Source organism: Caretta caretta, chromosome 14, assembly GCF_965140235.1.
Source record: "Caretta caretta isolate rCarCar2 chromosome 14, rCarCar1.hap1, whole genome shotgun sequence".
NCBI lineage: Eukaryota > Metazoa > Chordata > Testudines > Cheloniidae > Caretta > Caretta caretta.
Genome location: NC_134219.1, coordinates 47,497,871 through 47,513,363, shown reverse-complemented (window position 1 = coordinate 47,513,363; position 15,493 = coordinate 47,497,871). Strand labels below are relative to the sequence as shown.

Sequence of the window (15,493 nt, the reverse complement as noted above, 5' to 3'; positions counted from 1 at the left end):
GCTGGGAGCCAGGACTCCTGGGTTCTCTCCCCAGCTGTGGGAGGGGAGGGGAGGGGAGTGGGGTCCAGTGGTTAGAGCAGCGGGGCAGGGGGAGCTGGGAGCCAAGACTGCTGGGTTCTCTCCCTAGCCCTGGGAGGGGAGAGGGGTCTAGTGGGTTAGAGCCGGGGAGGGCCAGGACTCCTGGGTTCTCTCCCCAGCTCTGGACATTGCTTCTGACTTATGCAAACAAAAGAAGCTGAACTTTGGAGAGCCGGCGGAAGCGTGCGGGGCGGTGACAGCTGCCGGGCTCTCCCTTTCCTCTGGCAGGGCGGTGTACATGTGTGTGCGGGAAACGAAAGCAAAAGCCCCGGGGCCCGTGGCTCCGCCCGGTCGGGGGACATTTCAGGGCGCGGGGCTGGGATGGCGTCTGCTCTGGACGCGTCCAGCCTGGCCGAGGACCTGCTCTGTCCCATCTGCCTGTCCCTGTTCCGGGACCCCCGCATGCTGGAGTGCGGACACAGCTTCTGCGCTGCCTGCCTGGAGCCCTGCGTCCCCAAGGGGCAGGGCCGGGGGCTGTGCCCCGAGTGCCGGCACCCCTTCGCCCTGCGCCGGGTGGCCACCAACTGGGCCCTGTGCAGCCTGGCGGAGAAAGCCCGGCTGCTCAAACTGGACGAGGGGGCCCAGCCGGGCGGAAAAGGGTCCGGATGGTCCATCTGCCTGGAGCACGAGGAGCCGCTCAAACTCTTCTGCAGCCAGGACGAGGGGCCCGTGTGCGTGATCTGCCGGGACCTGCCCCAGCACCGCGGCCACGACTTCCTGCCCATCAAAAACGCCGTCCAGAAATATCAGGTGAGGGCCCGGATGCCTGGGTTCTCTGAGTGAGGAGCAGGGTCTAGTGGTTAGAGCGGGGGTGTGTGTGAGAACCAGGATGCCTGGGTTCTCTGAGTGGGGAGCAGGGTCTAGTGGTTAGAGTAGGGGGGCCTGAGAGCCAGGACAGCTGGGTTCCCTGGGAGGGGAATGGGGTTTAGTGGTTAGAGCAGAGGGTCTGAGAACCAGGATGCCTGGGTTCTCTGAGTGAGGAGCAGGGTCTAGTGGTTAGAGTAGGGGGGCCTGAGAGCCAGGACAGCTGGGTTCCCTGGGAGGGGAATGGGGTTTAGTGGTTAGAGCAGAGGGTCTGAGAACCAGGATGCCTGGGTTCTTGGAGTGGGGAGCAGGGTCTAGTGGGTTAGAGCGGGGAGGTGTGTGAGAACAGGATGCCTGGGTTCTCTGAGTGGGGAGCAGGGTCTAGTGGTTAGAGCGGGGTGTGTGTGAGAACCAGGATGCCTGGGTTCTCTGAGTGGGGAGCAGGGTCTAGTGGTTAGAGTAGGGGGCCTGAGAGCCATGACAGCTGGGTTCTCTGGGAGGGGAGTGGGGTTTAGTGGTTAGAGCAGAGGGTCTGAGAACCAGGACACCTAGGTTCTTGGAGTGGGGAGCAGGGTCTCGTGGTTAGAGCAGGGGGGCTGGGAGCCAGGAAGCCTGGGTTCTCTGGGAGTGGAGTGGGGTTTAGTGGTTAGAGCGGGGGGCCTGAGAGCCAGGACACCTGGGTTCCCTGGGAGGGGAATGGGGTTTAGTGGTTAGAGCAGAGGGTTTGAGAACCAGGACGCCTGGGTTCTTGGAGTGGGGAGCAGGGTCTAGTGGTTAGAGGGGGGGAGGGAGCTGGGAGCCAGGACACCTGGGTTCTCTGGGAGTGGAGTGGTGTTTAGTGGTTAGAGCGGGGGGGGGGGGTCTGAGAACCAGGATGCCTGGGTTCTCTGGGAGTGGAATCTACTGGGTTGGAAGATAGAGGCTGGATGTGAGGACTCCTGGATTCTATCTCCGGCTCTGGGAGGGGAATTTGGGGTCTAAGTAGGTCAAACTAGGCTGGGGGACGCTCCCGGACTCTGTCCCGAGCACAGCTCCTGTCTTGTTACATCAGCTGGGGGGCCAGTTCATTATGGGGGGACTCCTCGCTGTGTCACTGGAGAATGGGTCTGAAATCAAGATGCAATTCAATAAAGATACGGGCAATGTACTACACTCGGAAGGAAAAAATCAAATGCACGGCTGCAAATCCGGGAACGACAGGCCAGGTGGTTGAGCTGCTGGAAAGGGACTGGGGGGTCCAGTGGCTCACAAACTGAAGATGAGTCACCAAGGTGATGTGGCTGCAAAAGAGGCTGATCGTCTGGGGTGTGTGAACGGGTGTCGTATGTAAGACGTGGGAGGTCGTTGCCCTGCTCGATTCGGCCCTGGTGAGGCCTCAGCTGCCATGTTGCATCCAGTTCTGGGCGCTGCCCCTGAGGAAAGACGTCGACGAACTGGAGAGAGTCCAGAGGGCAGCAACGAAAATGATCAAAGGTTGAGAAAACCTGACCTGTGAGGAAAGGGTAAAAAACCCTCGCTGACGGGTGGGTTTGTCTACCGCACAGGACAAGCTGAAGGCATCTCTCGTCCCCCTGAAGGACAATCTGAATTCAGTCACTGAGGACCAGCGCCGCCAGCAGGAGAACATAGCAGAGCTGGAGGTATTGCCAAAATCCCCCTCATATGGTCCCGAGATTGGGTCAGGCTTTAACCTACATTTACAGTGTGGGCTCGCTGTCACCTCCTACTGGCTGGACCATGCCTATAGGCCTAGGAGAGCGATGCCACATACCCTAGTGCAGGGGTGGGCAAACGACGGCCCGTGGGCCACATCCGGCCCGCCAACCGATTTAATCCGGCCCTCCAGCTCCTGCTGGGGGTCTGTGGCTTGCCCTGCTCCAACCGGGGAGCGGGGTCGGGGTCCACTCCACGCACGCATGCCGTGGCTCCCGGAAGCAGTGGCCTGTCCCCCCTCCGGCTCCTACGTTTAGGGGAAGCCAGGGGGCTCTGCGTGCTGCCCCTGCCCCAAGCGCCGCCCCCGCAATTTCCATTGGCCACGCCGCTGCTTCCGGAAGCTGCTTGAGGTAAGCGCCACCCAGAGCCTGCACCCCTGAGCCCGTCCCCTGCCCCAACCCCCTGCCCCAGCCACCCTCCAAACCCCTTGGTCCCAGCCTAGAGCACCCTCCTGCACCCCAAACTCCTGATACCCAGCCCCACCCCAGAGCCAGCACCCCCAGCTGGAGCCCCCCCCCACACCTCAACCCCATGGCCCAGCCCGGAGGCCCCTCTCACACCCTGAAATCCTTATTTCTGGCCCCACCCCAGAGCCTGTACCCCCAGCCAGAGCCCTCGCCCCCTCCCACACACCAACCCCAATTTCGTGAGCATTCATAGCTCACCATACAATTTCCACACCCAGATGTGGCCCTCAGGCCAAAAATTTTGCCCACCTCTGCCCTCGTGGCTCGAGCACTGGCAAGGAATTCAGGACACCTGGGTTCTATTCCTGGCTCTGCCGCGGAATGACCTTGGGCCAGTCATTGCCCCAATCCGTGCCTCAGTTTCCCTACCTGTCAGACAGGGATTATGACACTGACTTCCTTCGGAAAACCCCCTTTTGAAAAATCAGCCTTTCCCACAAGTCTGGTTTTTGATGAATGCTCGTTAATGACAGGCCAGTAGCCAGGACTCAGGATTACAGAGCAGACCCCAGACGTTGGCAGAGCCAGGAAAACTTGTCAGGGGCTGCTAGATCTGAGGATGAAAAGTGCTAGGTATTATTATTGTTAGGAGTCAGTGACTGTCCCTAAATTAACATGGCCTAGCCCTTTAGCTCACCTTCCCCGCCAAACGTTTCCTGATTTAGGAGATTTGTCATGTCCAAACCCTGTTTCACTCACAGTTTCTATTTTTCCAAATTTTTCTATAAAAAACATTTTGTCAAATAAATTCCCATCTCACTCCATTTTCCTGTGCTCACCCTCCCAGCTCCCCTGTGAGGTAGGGAAGTGCAGTTCTCCCCACTGTACAGTTGGGGAAACTGAGGGACCGGTCATCCTGCCTCCTGCAAATGCTCCGTCGGTGGTGTGTTTTGAACCTCCTGCTGGTTTCTCCACCCTCTGCAGAGCTATGCCCAGGACCTCTTGGGTTATATCACCGAGGAGTTTGAGGTTCTCCATCAGATCCTGCAGGAGAAGGAGCAGGGCATGAAAGAGACTGTGGGGAGGTTGAAGGAGGAGAACCGGGAGGAGATGGAGGAGAGGCTGAAGGAGCTGGATGAAGAAGTGACCTTTCGTAGCGAGACCCTGTCCATGGCCCGGGTGGGGCTGGACACCTCAGATCACACAGCCTTCCTCAGGGTGAGGCGGGATTTCATCTGCCAGGAGATGGGAACATGGCTGGGAGGCGCTACATGATGGAGCTGTGGGATGGGAGATTGTGTAATGGGGCTGGGAGCCAGGAATCCTGGGTTCTATCCCCAGCTCTGGGAGGGGAGTGGGGTCTAGTGGGTTAGAGCAGCGGGGCTGGGAGTCAGGACTCCTGGAGTCTCTGGGAGGGGAACAGGCTGTCGAGGCAGAAGCAGGTTAGGGGTGATGGGCAGGTGTATGACATGAGGAACATGCAGAAGAAGGAGTAGGGAGGGAAAGCAGCTGGAGACAGTAGTGGTTGGATGAGGCAGGGGTGGGAATTGGGGCTGAGCAGGGGGAGCTGGGAAAGGGCTGTCCCATAGGGCTGGTATCTCACCTACAACGGGGCATGGAGTGTTACTGTGGAGGGTAGTTCCAGGAGTCAATCCTGTCTCTTTCTCCCTAATCTAGGGCATCAAGGAGCTGATGAGAAGGTGAGTGTGTCCCCATCCCTCCCCCCCACTTCCTTTTTAGGGCTACTGTTTTGGTCTGCGTGTTCCTCTCTTTGTGACACACACGCACAATCACACATGGAGTCACACACAATCACACATGGAGTCCCACAGAGATCTGTACACACACACACACACAATTGCACATGGCGTCACACACACGTCCGCCCTCACACACAGAGATCCGTATGTGTGCGCACACACACAGAGATCCGTACGTGCGCAGAGAGAGAGAGATCTGTGTGCACACACACAGGTGGCTGCTGTCGTAGATTTCTCTCTTTGTAGAGTCCAGGAGGATCAGTCAAGCCAGGGTGAGGAGGAGGAAGAGGATGGTGCAAGTGACGAAGGGTCCAGCGGCGATGAAGATGATTCGACTGATGAAGATGAAAATGTGGCTAATGGCAAGGAGGAGGAAGGAGATGAAGATGATGCTAATGGCGAGGAGGAGGAGGAGGAAGATGAAGATGGGGATATCGTTGCTGTGGACCCAGCTCTCGAGGAATTCAAGGAATCGCTGGACTTTGAGGCCTGGCAGAAAATGCTGGGGACCATCCAAGCAGGTCAGGCTGGTTTCTCACCCTTGTCCTTGTGACGGGTTGTCACCCCCTGGACTGCAGTTTGGGAGCCGTGGGAACTGCTGTGACCCTAACCATTTAACTGGGCTGGCCCTTCTCACGCGGCTCTGCTGGTGACTCAGCCAGCCTCTCCAGGCCCTGTTATCACCCTGCATGACAGCAGGTGGTGCCATGCACACAGCTGAGCTACCTGAATGCTTTACCTAAGCCACTCAAGGACATACAGGAGACAGGAGCCAATTTCCCAGCTCCCCAGCCCTGCACCCTTGCTGGTGTATGAACCCAGAATTATACTGTCTTGCACTGCATGGGGATCTGTACAATGCAAGCTCATTAATATAGTTTGCTTTCCCCTCGATGTGGGAAAGATATGCACAACAAGCCTGTGTCCACCAAGCTGAGATTTTCCCAGGCACTTCACTTCAAGACACACTGGTTAAGATAAAACCTTAAAACAAGTGTATTAACTGCAGAAGGAGAGATTTTAAGGGATTATAAGTGACAGCAAACAGATCAAAGCAGATTACCTGGTAAATAAACAAAAACACAAGCTAAGCTTAATATACTAGATCGATAGGATTTGAATTAGCCATATCTCACCCTGACTGACGGTACAAGCAGGCTTGCAGATTCTTAAGGCACAAGCCACATCTGCCTGGCAGCCTCGGTTCCCCTCCCCCATTCCAAGTCCTTTGTCTTCCAGAGCTTCTTTCAGGTGTTGAGTTGTGGGGGAGTGAAGACCAGTCATGATGTCATGCCCCACCTCATATAGTCTCTCCACACAGCGGGAACCCCTTTGTTTCAAGCTAAATTCCCAGCCTGGTTTGTGGCAGAATACAGGCACCAAACTGGAGTTTAGTTCATGTGGTCTGGTCACATGCCCTTGCTGGGGCATAGAAGCCATTACTCATAGGCTGGCTGAAACGTTTATAGGAAGGCTATGCTCTTCTGTGGTCCATTGTCTTTGTTGATGAGCCATCAGCACTGCCTCGCGTCTTCATTGTTGTACCTGGAAGGCTAGTTGTGGGTGTTACCCAGAGTAAGCCCATTTGAAATACAGCTACACAGTCAATATTCATAACTTCAGATACACAAATGATACATGCATACAAATAGGATAATCATATCCAGCAAATAACAACTTTTCACAGAGACCTCACAGGACACATCTTGTACAAAATACATCATAATTATGTCATAATCATGCCACTATGATGAATATGGGGTGCAGTGTCACAGTCCTACCTTTAGGAGACACCGTGGGGGAGCCAAGATTCACCCCTGAGGTGGCTGCATCTCAGTGCTGGGCGAGCCATGCCCGTGTGGTGTTGCTGTGCGGCTGTTACCCAGATGTCCTGCCCCAGAGCTGGCTGCAACCCTGACTGAGGCAAGCCATTCCCATGTGGTGTCGCTGTGTGGCTGTTACCCAGCTGCCCCACCCCAGAGCTGGCTGCATCTCTGCAAGGTATCAATATTCAACTATTTTTCTTTTCTAGACACAGTCCATGATGGATCTATCACGTGGCACTGACGACCACCTGGGATGCATCTGTGCAGATGATCCCAGCCCTCAGAGATTCGGATTCAGAGGAAAAGCTGCCATATATTTTGAGGGAGGAGATTTGGTGGAGAGTGAAGCCACCAGGATCCAGCCTCTCTAGCCTGCCAGTGTGAGAGACAAGCCATGGAAATGTACCTGGGTTGCCCAGCAGGCAGGACACCGGCATTTCATTGTGTGTTGCATGAGTAGCTGATTTTATCGAGTCTTTGGACGATATTGACCTGGTTACGAGGACATTTTCAAAGTGTATGAATCAAATAAACCAGAGCTCAGAACAGAACCCAGGAGTCCTGGCTCCGAGCCCCCCCTGCTCCCACCCACTAGCCCCCGCTTCCCCTCCCAGAGCTGGGGATAGAATACATGAGTCCTGGCTCCCAGGCTTCACAGCCTGCTGTGGGGCAGTTTCAGGAAGGGGGGAGGAGGTGTTTGCTCAGTCTGTCCCCCAAAATGACTTCACCGTGACCCCCCCCCTCCTCCCCCCGCACATTGTCTGCACAGCCAGGGCAGCTGGCAGAGCCAATCACGGAGGTGCATAGTCATTTCCAGCAGCCCTGGAGAGGCGGGGGTTAATGGGAGGAATGGTGAAAACAAAGCGGTGCTGAGTCAGGGCTGGGGGGTGGGGGGGAAGGCAGGAGGCAGGCACCTTGCAGCCCCAGGAGGAATCGCTGAGTCAGCAGAGGAGGCGGGTCCTGTTGCAGCTGCAGCCTGGCCACATTGCACTGCAGCCGGCTCCAGTGCCTCTGGGTTTGGGGGCAGAGACAGGGCAACCCAGCCCCAGGGAGAAGGGACGTCCCGGCCCAGCAAGGACCCAGTCCCGGGGAGAAGGGACGTCCCGGCCCAGCAGCATCCCGGCCCCGGGGAGAAGGGACGTCCCGGCCCAGCAAGGACCCAGCCCCGGGGAGAAGGGACGTCCCGGCCCAGCAAGGACCCAGCCCCGGGGAGAAGGGACGTCCCGGCCCAGCAAGGACCCAGCCCCGGGGAGAAGGGACGTCCCGGCCCAGCAGCGTCCCGGCCCCGGGGAGAAGGGACGTCCCGGCCCAGCAAGGACCCAGCCCCGGGGAGAAGGGACGTCCCGGCCCAGCAGCGTCCCGGCCCCGGGGAGAAGGGACGTCCCGGCCCAGCAAGGACCCAGCCCCGGGGAGAAGGGACGTCCCGGCCCAGCAAGGACCCAGCCCCGGGGAGAAGGGACGTCCCGGCCCAGCAAGGACCCAGCCCCGGGGAGAAGGGACGTCCCGGCCCAGCAGCGTCCCGGCCCCGGGGAGAAGGGACGTCCCGGCCCAGCAAGGACCCAGCCCCGGGAAGAAGGGACGTCCCGGCCCAGCAGCGTCCCGGCCCCGGGGAGAAGGGACGTCCCGGCCCAGCAAGGACCCAGCCCCGGGAAGAAGGGACGTCCCGGCCCAGCAGCGTCCCGGCCCCGGGGAGAAGGGACGTCCCCATCCCGTGATGGCCTCAATTAGGGAAGTCTCCAGTTTCACGGAGGACCTGCTCTGCCCCATCTGCCTGTCCCTGTTCCGGGACCCCCGCATGCTGGAGTGCGGACACAGCTTCTGCGCTGCCTGCCTGGAGCCCTGCGTCCCCAAGGGGCAAGGCCGGGGGCTGTGCCCCGAGTGCCGGCACCCCTTCGCCCTGCGCCGGGTGGCCCTCAACCGGGCCCTGTGCAGCCTGGCGGAGAAAGCCCGGCTGCTCAAACTGGACGAGGGGGCCCAGCCGGGCGGAGGCGGGAGCTGGTATTTCTGCGCAGAGCACGAGGAGCCGCTCAAACTCTTCTGCAGCCAGGACGAGGGGCCCGTGTGCGTGATCTGCCGGGACCTGCCCCAGCACTGCGGCCACGACTTCCTGCCCATCAAAAACGCCGTCCAGAAATATCAGGTGAGGGCCCGGATGCCTGGGTTCTCTGGGAGAAGAGTGGGGTTCAGAGGTTGGGGGGAGGGAGGGCGGAACCAGGACTCCTGGGTTCCCTAGGCAGGGTCTCGTGGGTTCAATTCTGCCCACCCCAGCTGGCCTCCGGCTGCTTCCCAGCCCAGCCTTTAATTCTGCCCCTTCAAGCCCCATGTGAACCCAGTGCCCCCATCCCCACATCAGAGCTTTCTGGGCCCCCCACCCCAGAGACAAGTCGAGACCCACATCAGTGCTGATCACGATCAGCCACGTGTCAGTCCTGCCCCCACCCTGCACTTCGTCCCTCCCCTTCCCAGGGCTTGTGTTAGGGTGTGTGTGTGTGTGTGTGGATTGACGCATTGTTCATGGGGGGGGGCAGGGGGAGTGGCTCATCAAGGGGGAGGGGGGAGTGAACAGGCCCATTACTCTGTGTGGGGGGGGAGTGGACTGACTCATTGTTCATGGGGGGGGGACAGGGGTGGCTCATCAAGGGGAAGGGGGGAGTGAACAGGCTCATTACTCTGCGGGGGGGGGGGGGAGTGGACTGGCCCATTGTTCACAGGGGGAGGGGGGAAGCAGACTGACTCATTGCTCTCAGGGGGGAGTGGACTGACCCACTACTCACGGATAAGAGGGGAGTGGACTGACCCATTGCGCACAGGGGAAGAGGGGAGAGAGGACTGACCTCTTGCTCGTAGTAGGAAGTGGACTGATCTATTGTTAACAGGAGAGGGTGGGAGTGGACTGACCTATTGTGAGGGGGGTGAGAGCAGTCTGACCCATTGCTCCCAGCGTGGTGTGGGGCGCGGACTAACCTGTGGCTGGAACTGTCTGGCTCTTTCTGCTCCTTCCTCCCCTACCTGAAAACCCCTCCCGGGTGGGGGAAGGTAGCACATTCTGCCTGCCACCTGCCGCAGCTCTGATTGGCTGCCCGTTCCTGGGAGGCAGGGATTTTGGGGAAGGGCAGCCAATGGGAAGGTCTGGGCAGGGCTGAAATTCCCGGGAGGGATCTGGGACTGAAATCCCATTGCTGGGCGGGGAATCTCGATGGGGTGGCAGCAGGTCCCCCCCGGCTCCAGCCGGTGACCCCGGATCTCTGCTGCCCAGGAACAGCTCAAGGCGTCTCTGCAGCCCCTGTAGGAAGGTCTCAAGAGGCTGGTGCAGAGCCAGTGCCACCAGCAGGAGAACATAACAGAGCTGCAGGTACGAGGCTGGATACCGGGCTAGATGGGCACAAGGGCTTGACACAGGGAGGGCAGGGCTGCTGGGTTCTCTCCCCAGCTCTGGCAGGGGAGTGGGGTCTAGTGGTCAGAGCAGGGAGGGGTGCCTGGGATCCAGGACTCCTGGGTTCTATCCTCAGCCTGCAATGGGCCTTGGTGTAGAACAGGGGAGGGCAAACTACGGCCTGCTGGCCGTATCAAGCCCATCAGGGCTTTCAATCTGGCTCGTGGGATTGCCAGCCCCATGGTGCAATGGGGCTAAGTCAGGCTCCCTGCCCACCCTGGCCCTGCGCTGCTCCAGGAATTGGCTGGCACCGCGTCCCTGTGGCCCCTGTGGGAAGGGCAGAACAGAGGGCTCCGTACGCTGCCCTCACCTGCAGGCACCGCCCCCCGGAGCCTCCATTGGCTGGGAATGGGAAACCGTGGCCAATGGGAGCTCCGGGGGTGGTACCCGCAAGCGAGGGCAGCGCACGGCAGAGCTGTCTGCCCCGCCCCGCCCCACCCCACCCCACCCCCAGGAGCCACTGCTGGACATGCTGGCCACTTCTGGGAGCTGCGCGGGGCCAGGGCAGGCAGGGAGCCTGCCTTAGCCCCAATGCACCCTGTTGCCAGCCCGGAGCCGCTTGAGGTGCCCGCACCCTGCACCCCTCCTGCATCCTGCACCGCGAACCCTAACCCCCTGCCCTGAGCCCCCAACCCCGTGCCACACGCCTCCTGTACCCCAAACCCCTGCCATGAGCCCCCTGCCACACCCCAAACCCCTCCTGCACCCAATCCCATGCCCTGAGCCCCCAACCCCCTGCCCTGAGTCCCCTGCTGCACCCTGCACCCCTCCTCCTCCCCAACACCATGCCCTCCGGCACCCCGCACCTTCTCCTGCATCCCAGCCCCTGACCTGAGCCCCCAACACCTTGCCCTGAGTCCCCTGCTGCACCCTGCACCCCTCCTCCTCCCCAACCCCATGCCCTGAACCCCCTCCTGCACCCCGCACCCCCTCCCACACCCTGCACTTCCTCCCACACCCCCACCCCCTGCCCCAGCCCTACATTCATGGCCCTGCATACAATTTCCCCACCCAGATGTGGCTCTCAGGCCAAAAAGTTTGCCCATCCCTGGTGCAGAAGTAGGTCTGGTGCCTGATGGATCAGGCATCCACTGAGGTCTCCATCCTGTCCCCCCACACCTTTGCATCGCCTAGAGCTGCTCCGAGTCCCTGTGGGACCACATCTCGGGGGAGTTTGAGAAGATGCGCCAGCTGCTGAGTCTGCGGGAGCTGGGCCTGAAGGAGGCGCTGGAGTGACAGAGGAAGAAGAACCTGGTGCAGATGGAAGAGAAGCTCCAGGAGCTGAATGGGAAAGTGGCCTCCTGGACCGAGACCCTCTCCAGGGTACGCATGGGGCTGGAGCGCAAGGACAACATTGGCTTCCTCAAGGTGAGGGGAAAGGGCCAGACCTTGGCTGGGGGAGGGTTGGGAGGGGACAGGGAAGGCTGGAGGGGGGCAGAACTGGGGCAGAGCCCGCCTGGGGGGCGGGATAGGTCTTTGCAAGGGGCAGGGGAGAAGAGCTGGGGTATGGGTGCCAGCAGAGATGGGTCAATGGGGGTTGATAGGACTGAAAGGGAACAGAGATGGGGACCAAAACTTGGTCGAGGGAGGAAACAAGGGTCCTGTTGACTGGGGTGAGGCAGCAGTTATGGGGCTGCAGAGCAGAGTTTCTCCCATAGACAGAGGTGGGGGGAGGCGGAGGTAGCTCCTTCGGGTGTTGACTCATTCCCATCCCTTTTCTCCTCTCCTCCAGGATGCCAAGGAGCTGATGGAGAGGTGAGTATCTTTGGGTTTGTCCCCACGCTCAAAATTTCCATGAGAAAGTTTGAGTTCATAGGTCACCTGCAGGGTTCAATCCAGGGTCCACCAGACATAGGAGGAGGGGCCGCTACCGTGTGAGTGACAGGAGCTACTCCATCTAGCTGGTCGCAGGGATAAGCTGTTCTCTCCCATGGACCAGCACACGCTGAACTCTACCACTTGAGCTCCAGGAGTACCACCCTTACCTGGCAGCCACAGTAGGTTATTATCCTCTCATGAGCACCCAGCGAACTCTGAACTCTACCGCTCGACATATGGGAGTACCACCATAAACTAGTAGCTGTAGTAGGCTTTTGTCTTCTGCAGGCCAGCTGACCACACACACGCCAGACATTACCCCTGAGCTAAAGCAGTAACTCCGCTAGCTGGCCGCGGTACATAGGCCACTACCCTCCTGATGCCATTGGTTGACAGTGTAGGTAGGCCGTTATCCTTGCGACCCCATTGGCTGGCGGTGGTGGGCAGGCTGTTCCCTTCATAACCCCACTGGCCGGCGGTGGTAGGCCGTTATCCTCGAAAACCACGGTAGGGCCACTCACGTCAACCCTCAAGCTTTTCCACAGGGTCCGGGAGGGGCAGGGAGCCCAGGGGAAGGAGGCGGAGAAGCCGGACGAGGTGGAGGCGGAAGAGGAATTGAGAACCAGTGATGACGACACGGACGAATGCGAGAAAGAGGAGGAAGAGGAAGAGGATGAGGAAGATGAGGAACCTGAGGTGGAAGAGGAGGAAGACGAGGAGGGGGCCGAGGAAGAAGAGGCTAAGGAAGAGGAAGACGATGGGGTGGTTCCTGTGGACCTGAACCTCGGGGAGTTTAAGGGACCCCTGCAGTTCTACGCCTGGAAGGAGCTACTGGGGATAGTCCACCCAGGTGAGGTGACCATACTCGGCCTCTGGGCTGTGGGGAGCGGGGCGGGAGATCAGGAGGGGGTGCTGGGGGCTGAGGAAGAAGAGGCTAAGGAAGAGGAAGGCGACGGGGTGGTGCCGTTCCCATGGTATTGATTTGCATGCCCCCAGTGTTGGAAAAAGCATCCCACACCCTGCTCCCTGCAGCACAGCGCCCCCTAGCCCTGCAGTGGGGTTTTGGGGTCAGCATTGGCTGTGAGGGGAAAGCTCCCCCTACTGGTCCCACACTCTGCTCCCTGCAGCACAGCGCCCCCTAGCCCTGCAGTGGGGTTTTGGGGTCAGCATAGGCTGTGAGGGGAGAGCACCCCCTACCGAACCCCCTACTATGCTCCCTGCAACACAGTGCCCCCTCGTGCTCCCATAGGGCCAGCACTGACTTGGGAGAGAATATATCTCTTTAATTGATGGGGAATCCCCCTCCCCTCCCAGAGAACCCAGCCCAGCCATTAACCCCTTCCTTTCCCTCTCTCCTCCTGCAGTGCCAGCCTGCATCACCCTGGACCTCCACTCGGCCCTTGTGAAACGCAAGAGGCGCATCCGCTTCCGGGCCAGGGAAGGGGTGTGGGCCATCGAGCGGCGAGGGGGGCAGTACCGGGCTCTGACGGACCCCCGCCTCGCCCTGTCCGTCTGCGGGAGGCTGGAGAAGGTGGGGGTGTATCTGGACTTCGAAGGCGGCCAGTTGTCCTTCTACAACAGCTCCAGCTTGAGCCATCTGCACACCTTCCAGGACTCCTTCGCGGAGGAGATAGTTCCCTTCCTGAGCACCCAGTCCAGTGAGCCCCTCTCCATGTGGGACCTGGAGCTCTGACGCCCTTAGAGGGGAGAGGCCCCATCGCCCTGGGCCAGCCAGTCCCCCGACCCTGGGGCCTGATTGGAGCCATCTTGGTGCCATGGCCAAATTGCCCCACGTCACCCTCTGCTGATGTACCTGAGTCCTACAACTGGACGGATTCTTCTCTATTCAGTTCCTGAGGCCCGGGTAGTCTTGGCTTATCCACCAATGACAGGGGGCTAGTTAACAGCAGGATCAGTGATGATGGCTTCAGGGCCCCTTCCCTAGAACAAGCCAAGATCCCACCACCTTGTTTTAGCCAACCCAACAGCCATGGGATTCGAACCCGCAACCTAGAGGCGAAGGCAGTGGAGTTACTCCCTTTACACCAAGGTAAATCCATTGAAGTTCATGGATTTACTCCTCAGATACGTGAGCATACCTGGAATAATTCCACTGGACTAACTGGAGTTACTCTGGATTTGTACCAGTAGAACACCGGCGCAGTCAGCAGACTTATTTTGCAGTCACACCAACATGAATCCGATATGGTTCCTGGACTGGCTCCTCAATTATACCCCAGTGTAAACCTGGAGTAACGCTGCTGGCCTTTCTGGAGTTATTCTTCAATTACATCCCAATAATGCAGTGAACTAAATCCATCAGTTTATTACTCCGTTACGCTGGTGGGAACCTGGAGTAATTCAACTGAGTCAACCTCTCTTACTCTGGGTTTACAAATTGTAAATCTAGTGAAACTGCTGGACTTCCTTCGCTTTACGCTAGCATACTTCGAAAGTACACGCTGCTGGCTGAAGTGGAGTCGCTCTGGGTTTACACTGGGGTCGCTGAGGTCAGACTCCAGCCCTGATTCCATTGACTCTGGAGGGGTCATTCTGGATGTACACATCAGACTCTGGATTCCTGATTTTATAGGTTCAAATCCCATATAGGATTATCAAAAAAAGAAAAGGAGGACTTGTGGCACCTTAGAGACTAACCAATTTATTTGAGCATAAGCTTTCGCGAGCTCAAATAGATTGGTTAGTCTCTAAGGTGCCACAAGTCCTCTTCTTTTTGCGAATACAGACTAACAGGGCTGTTACTCTGAAACATATAGGATTATGCATCTTCTCTCCTTCCCTGGGGGAGAAATTGATTTCTCTGGCCTCGGACCAGCTGAGCTTGTCAGCTGAGTAAGGCTACGAATCCGTGACTTCCAGAGACCTCCATGACATGGGGGCCCCCCAAGCTGCCCAGCCCCTGCAGGAAGTGGGGGACCCTCCCAGTCCCGCGGGCAGCAGGAGGACCCTGGCAGCTGCTTAGCTGCTGCGGATGGCGATCCCTGCCCCCAGCTCCTACTTACCATGGGAGGTGGGGGACCCTCCAGCTCCCAGCCCCTGCAGGAGGAGGGGGACCCCGCAGTTCCCAGTTGCTGTGGGAGGTGGGGGACCCCTCCCACCTCCACTGGTGGCCCCTCCCCAGCTCCCAGCCACTGGACAGGGAGGGCGGGGGCCACAGCTCCCAGCTGTTGCACGCAATGGGGCAGGGTGCTGGCCCCTCCTCCCTCCCCATTTTGTCAGGAATGTTTTTAGTAAAAGTCAGGGACAGCTCACAGCTTCCATGAATTTTTGTTTATGGCCCGTGACCCGTCCCTGACTTTTCCTAAAAATATCCCTGACGAAATCGTAGCCTTACGGATGAGCCGTTGCAGACCGCTGACTCGGCCCTCTGAGTGAGTTGCGAGGTTCCCAGGGGGAAATGGGTCTCCCGCCGTCTCTTGGCAGTGAACGCTGAAGATGAGCTGGGCTGGAAGGCAAAGGTGCCAGACGGGTGGAGCCCAGTTGAATCCAGCGCTGACTTGCACCATTTGGGGCTCTGGCTCCGTGGGCCCCAACGGAGCGAGGTCCAATTGACACCGGCTGGGGATCTAGCCCAGGGAGGGCTGCCTCTGTGCACTCTTGACCTGTATCTGAGATACAGAAGTGGGAACGTCT

General features: G+C 59.0%; 2 protein-coding genes across 2 annotated transcripts; both read left to right on the top strand.

Moving 5' to 3' along the window:
* The first annotated feature begins 317 nt into the window (after positions 1-317).
* On the top strand, positions 318-7,139 carry LOC125621667 (nuclear factor 7, brain). Its single transcript, XM_048818790.2, has 6 exons — positions 318-828; positions 2,427-2,522; positions 3,987-4,220; positions 4,680-4,702; positions 5,009-5,283; positions 6,795-7,139. Exons 1-6 carry the CDS (start codon positions 400-402, stop codon positions 6,827-6,829), a joined length of 1,092 nt encoding a protein of 363 aa, XP_048674747.2. The 5' UTR covers positions 318-399; the 3' UTR covers positions 6,830-7,139.
* Positions 7,140-9,841: 2,702 nt separating this feature from the next.
* Positions 9,842-13,532, top strand: LOC142068994 (zinc-binding protein A33-like). Its single transcript, XM_075119113.1, has 5 exons — positions 9,842-9,940; positions 11,156-11,389; positions 11,754-11,776; positions 12,385-12,689; positions 13,204-13,532. The coding sequence occupies exons 2-5, from the start codon at positions 11,282-11,284 to the stop codon at positions 13,530-13,532; spliced, it is 765 nt and encodes a 254-aa protein (XP_074975214.1). The 5' UTR covers positions 9,842-9,940; positions 11,156-11,281.
* Positions 13,533-15,493: the final 1,961 nt, after the last annotated feature.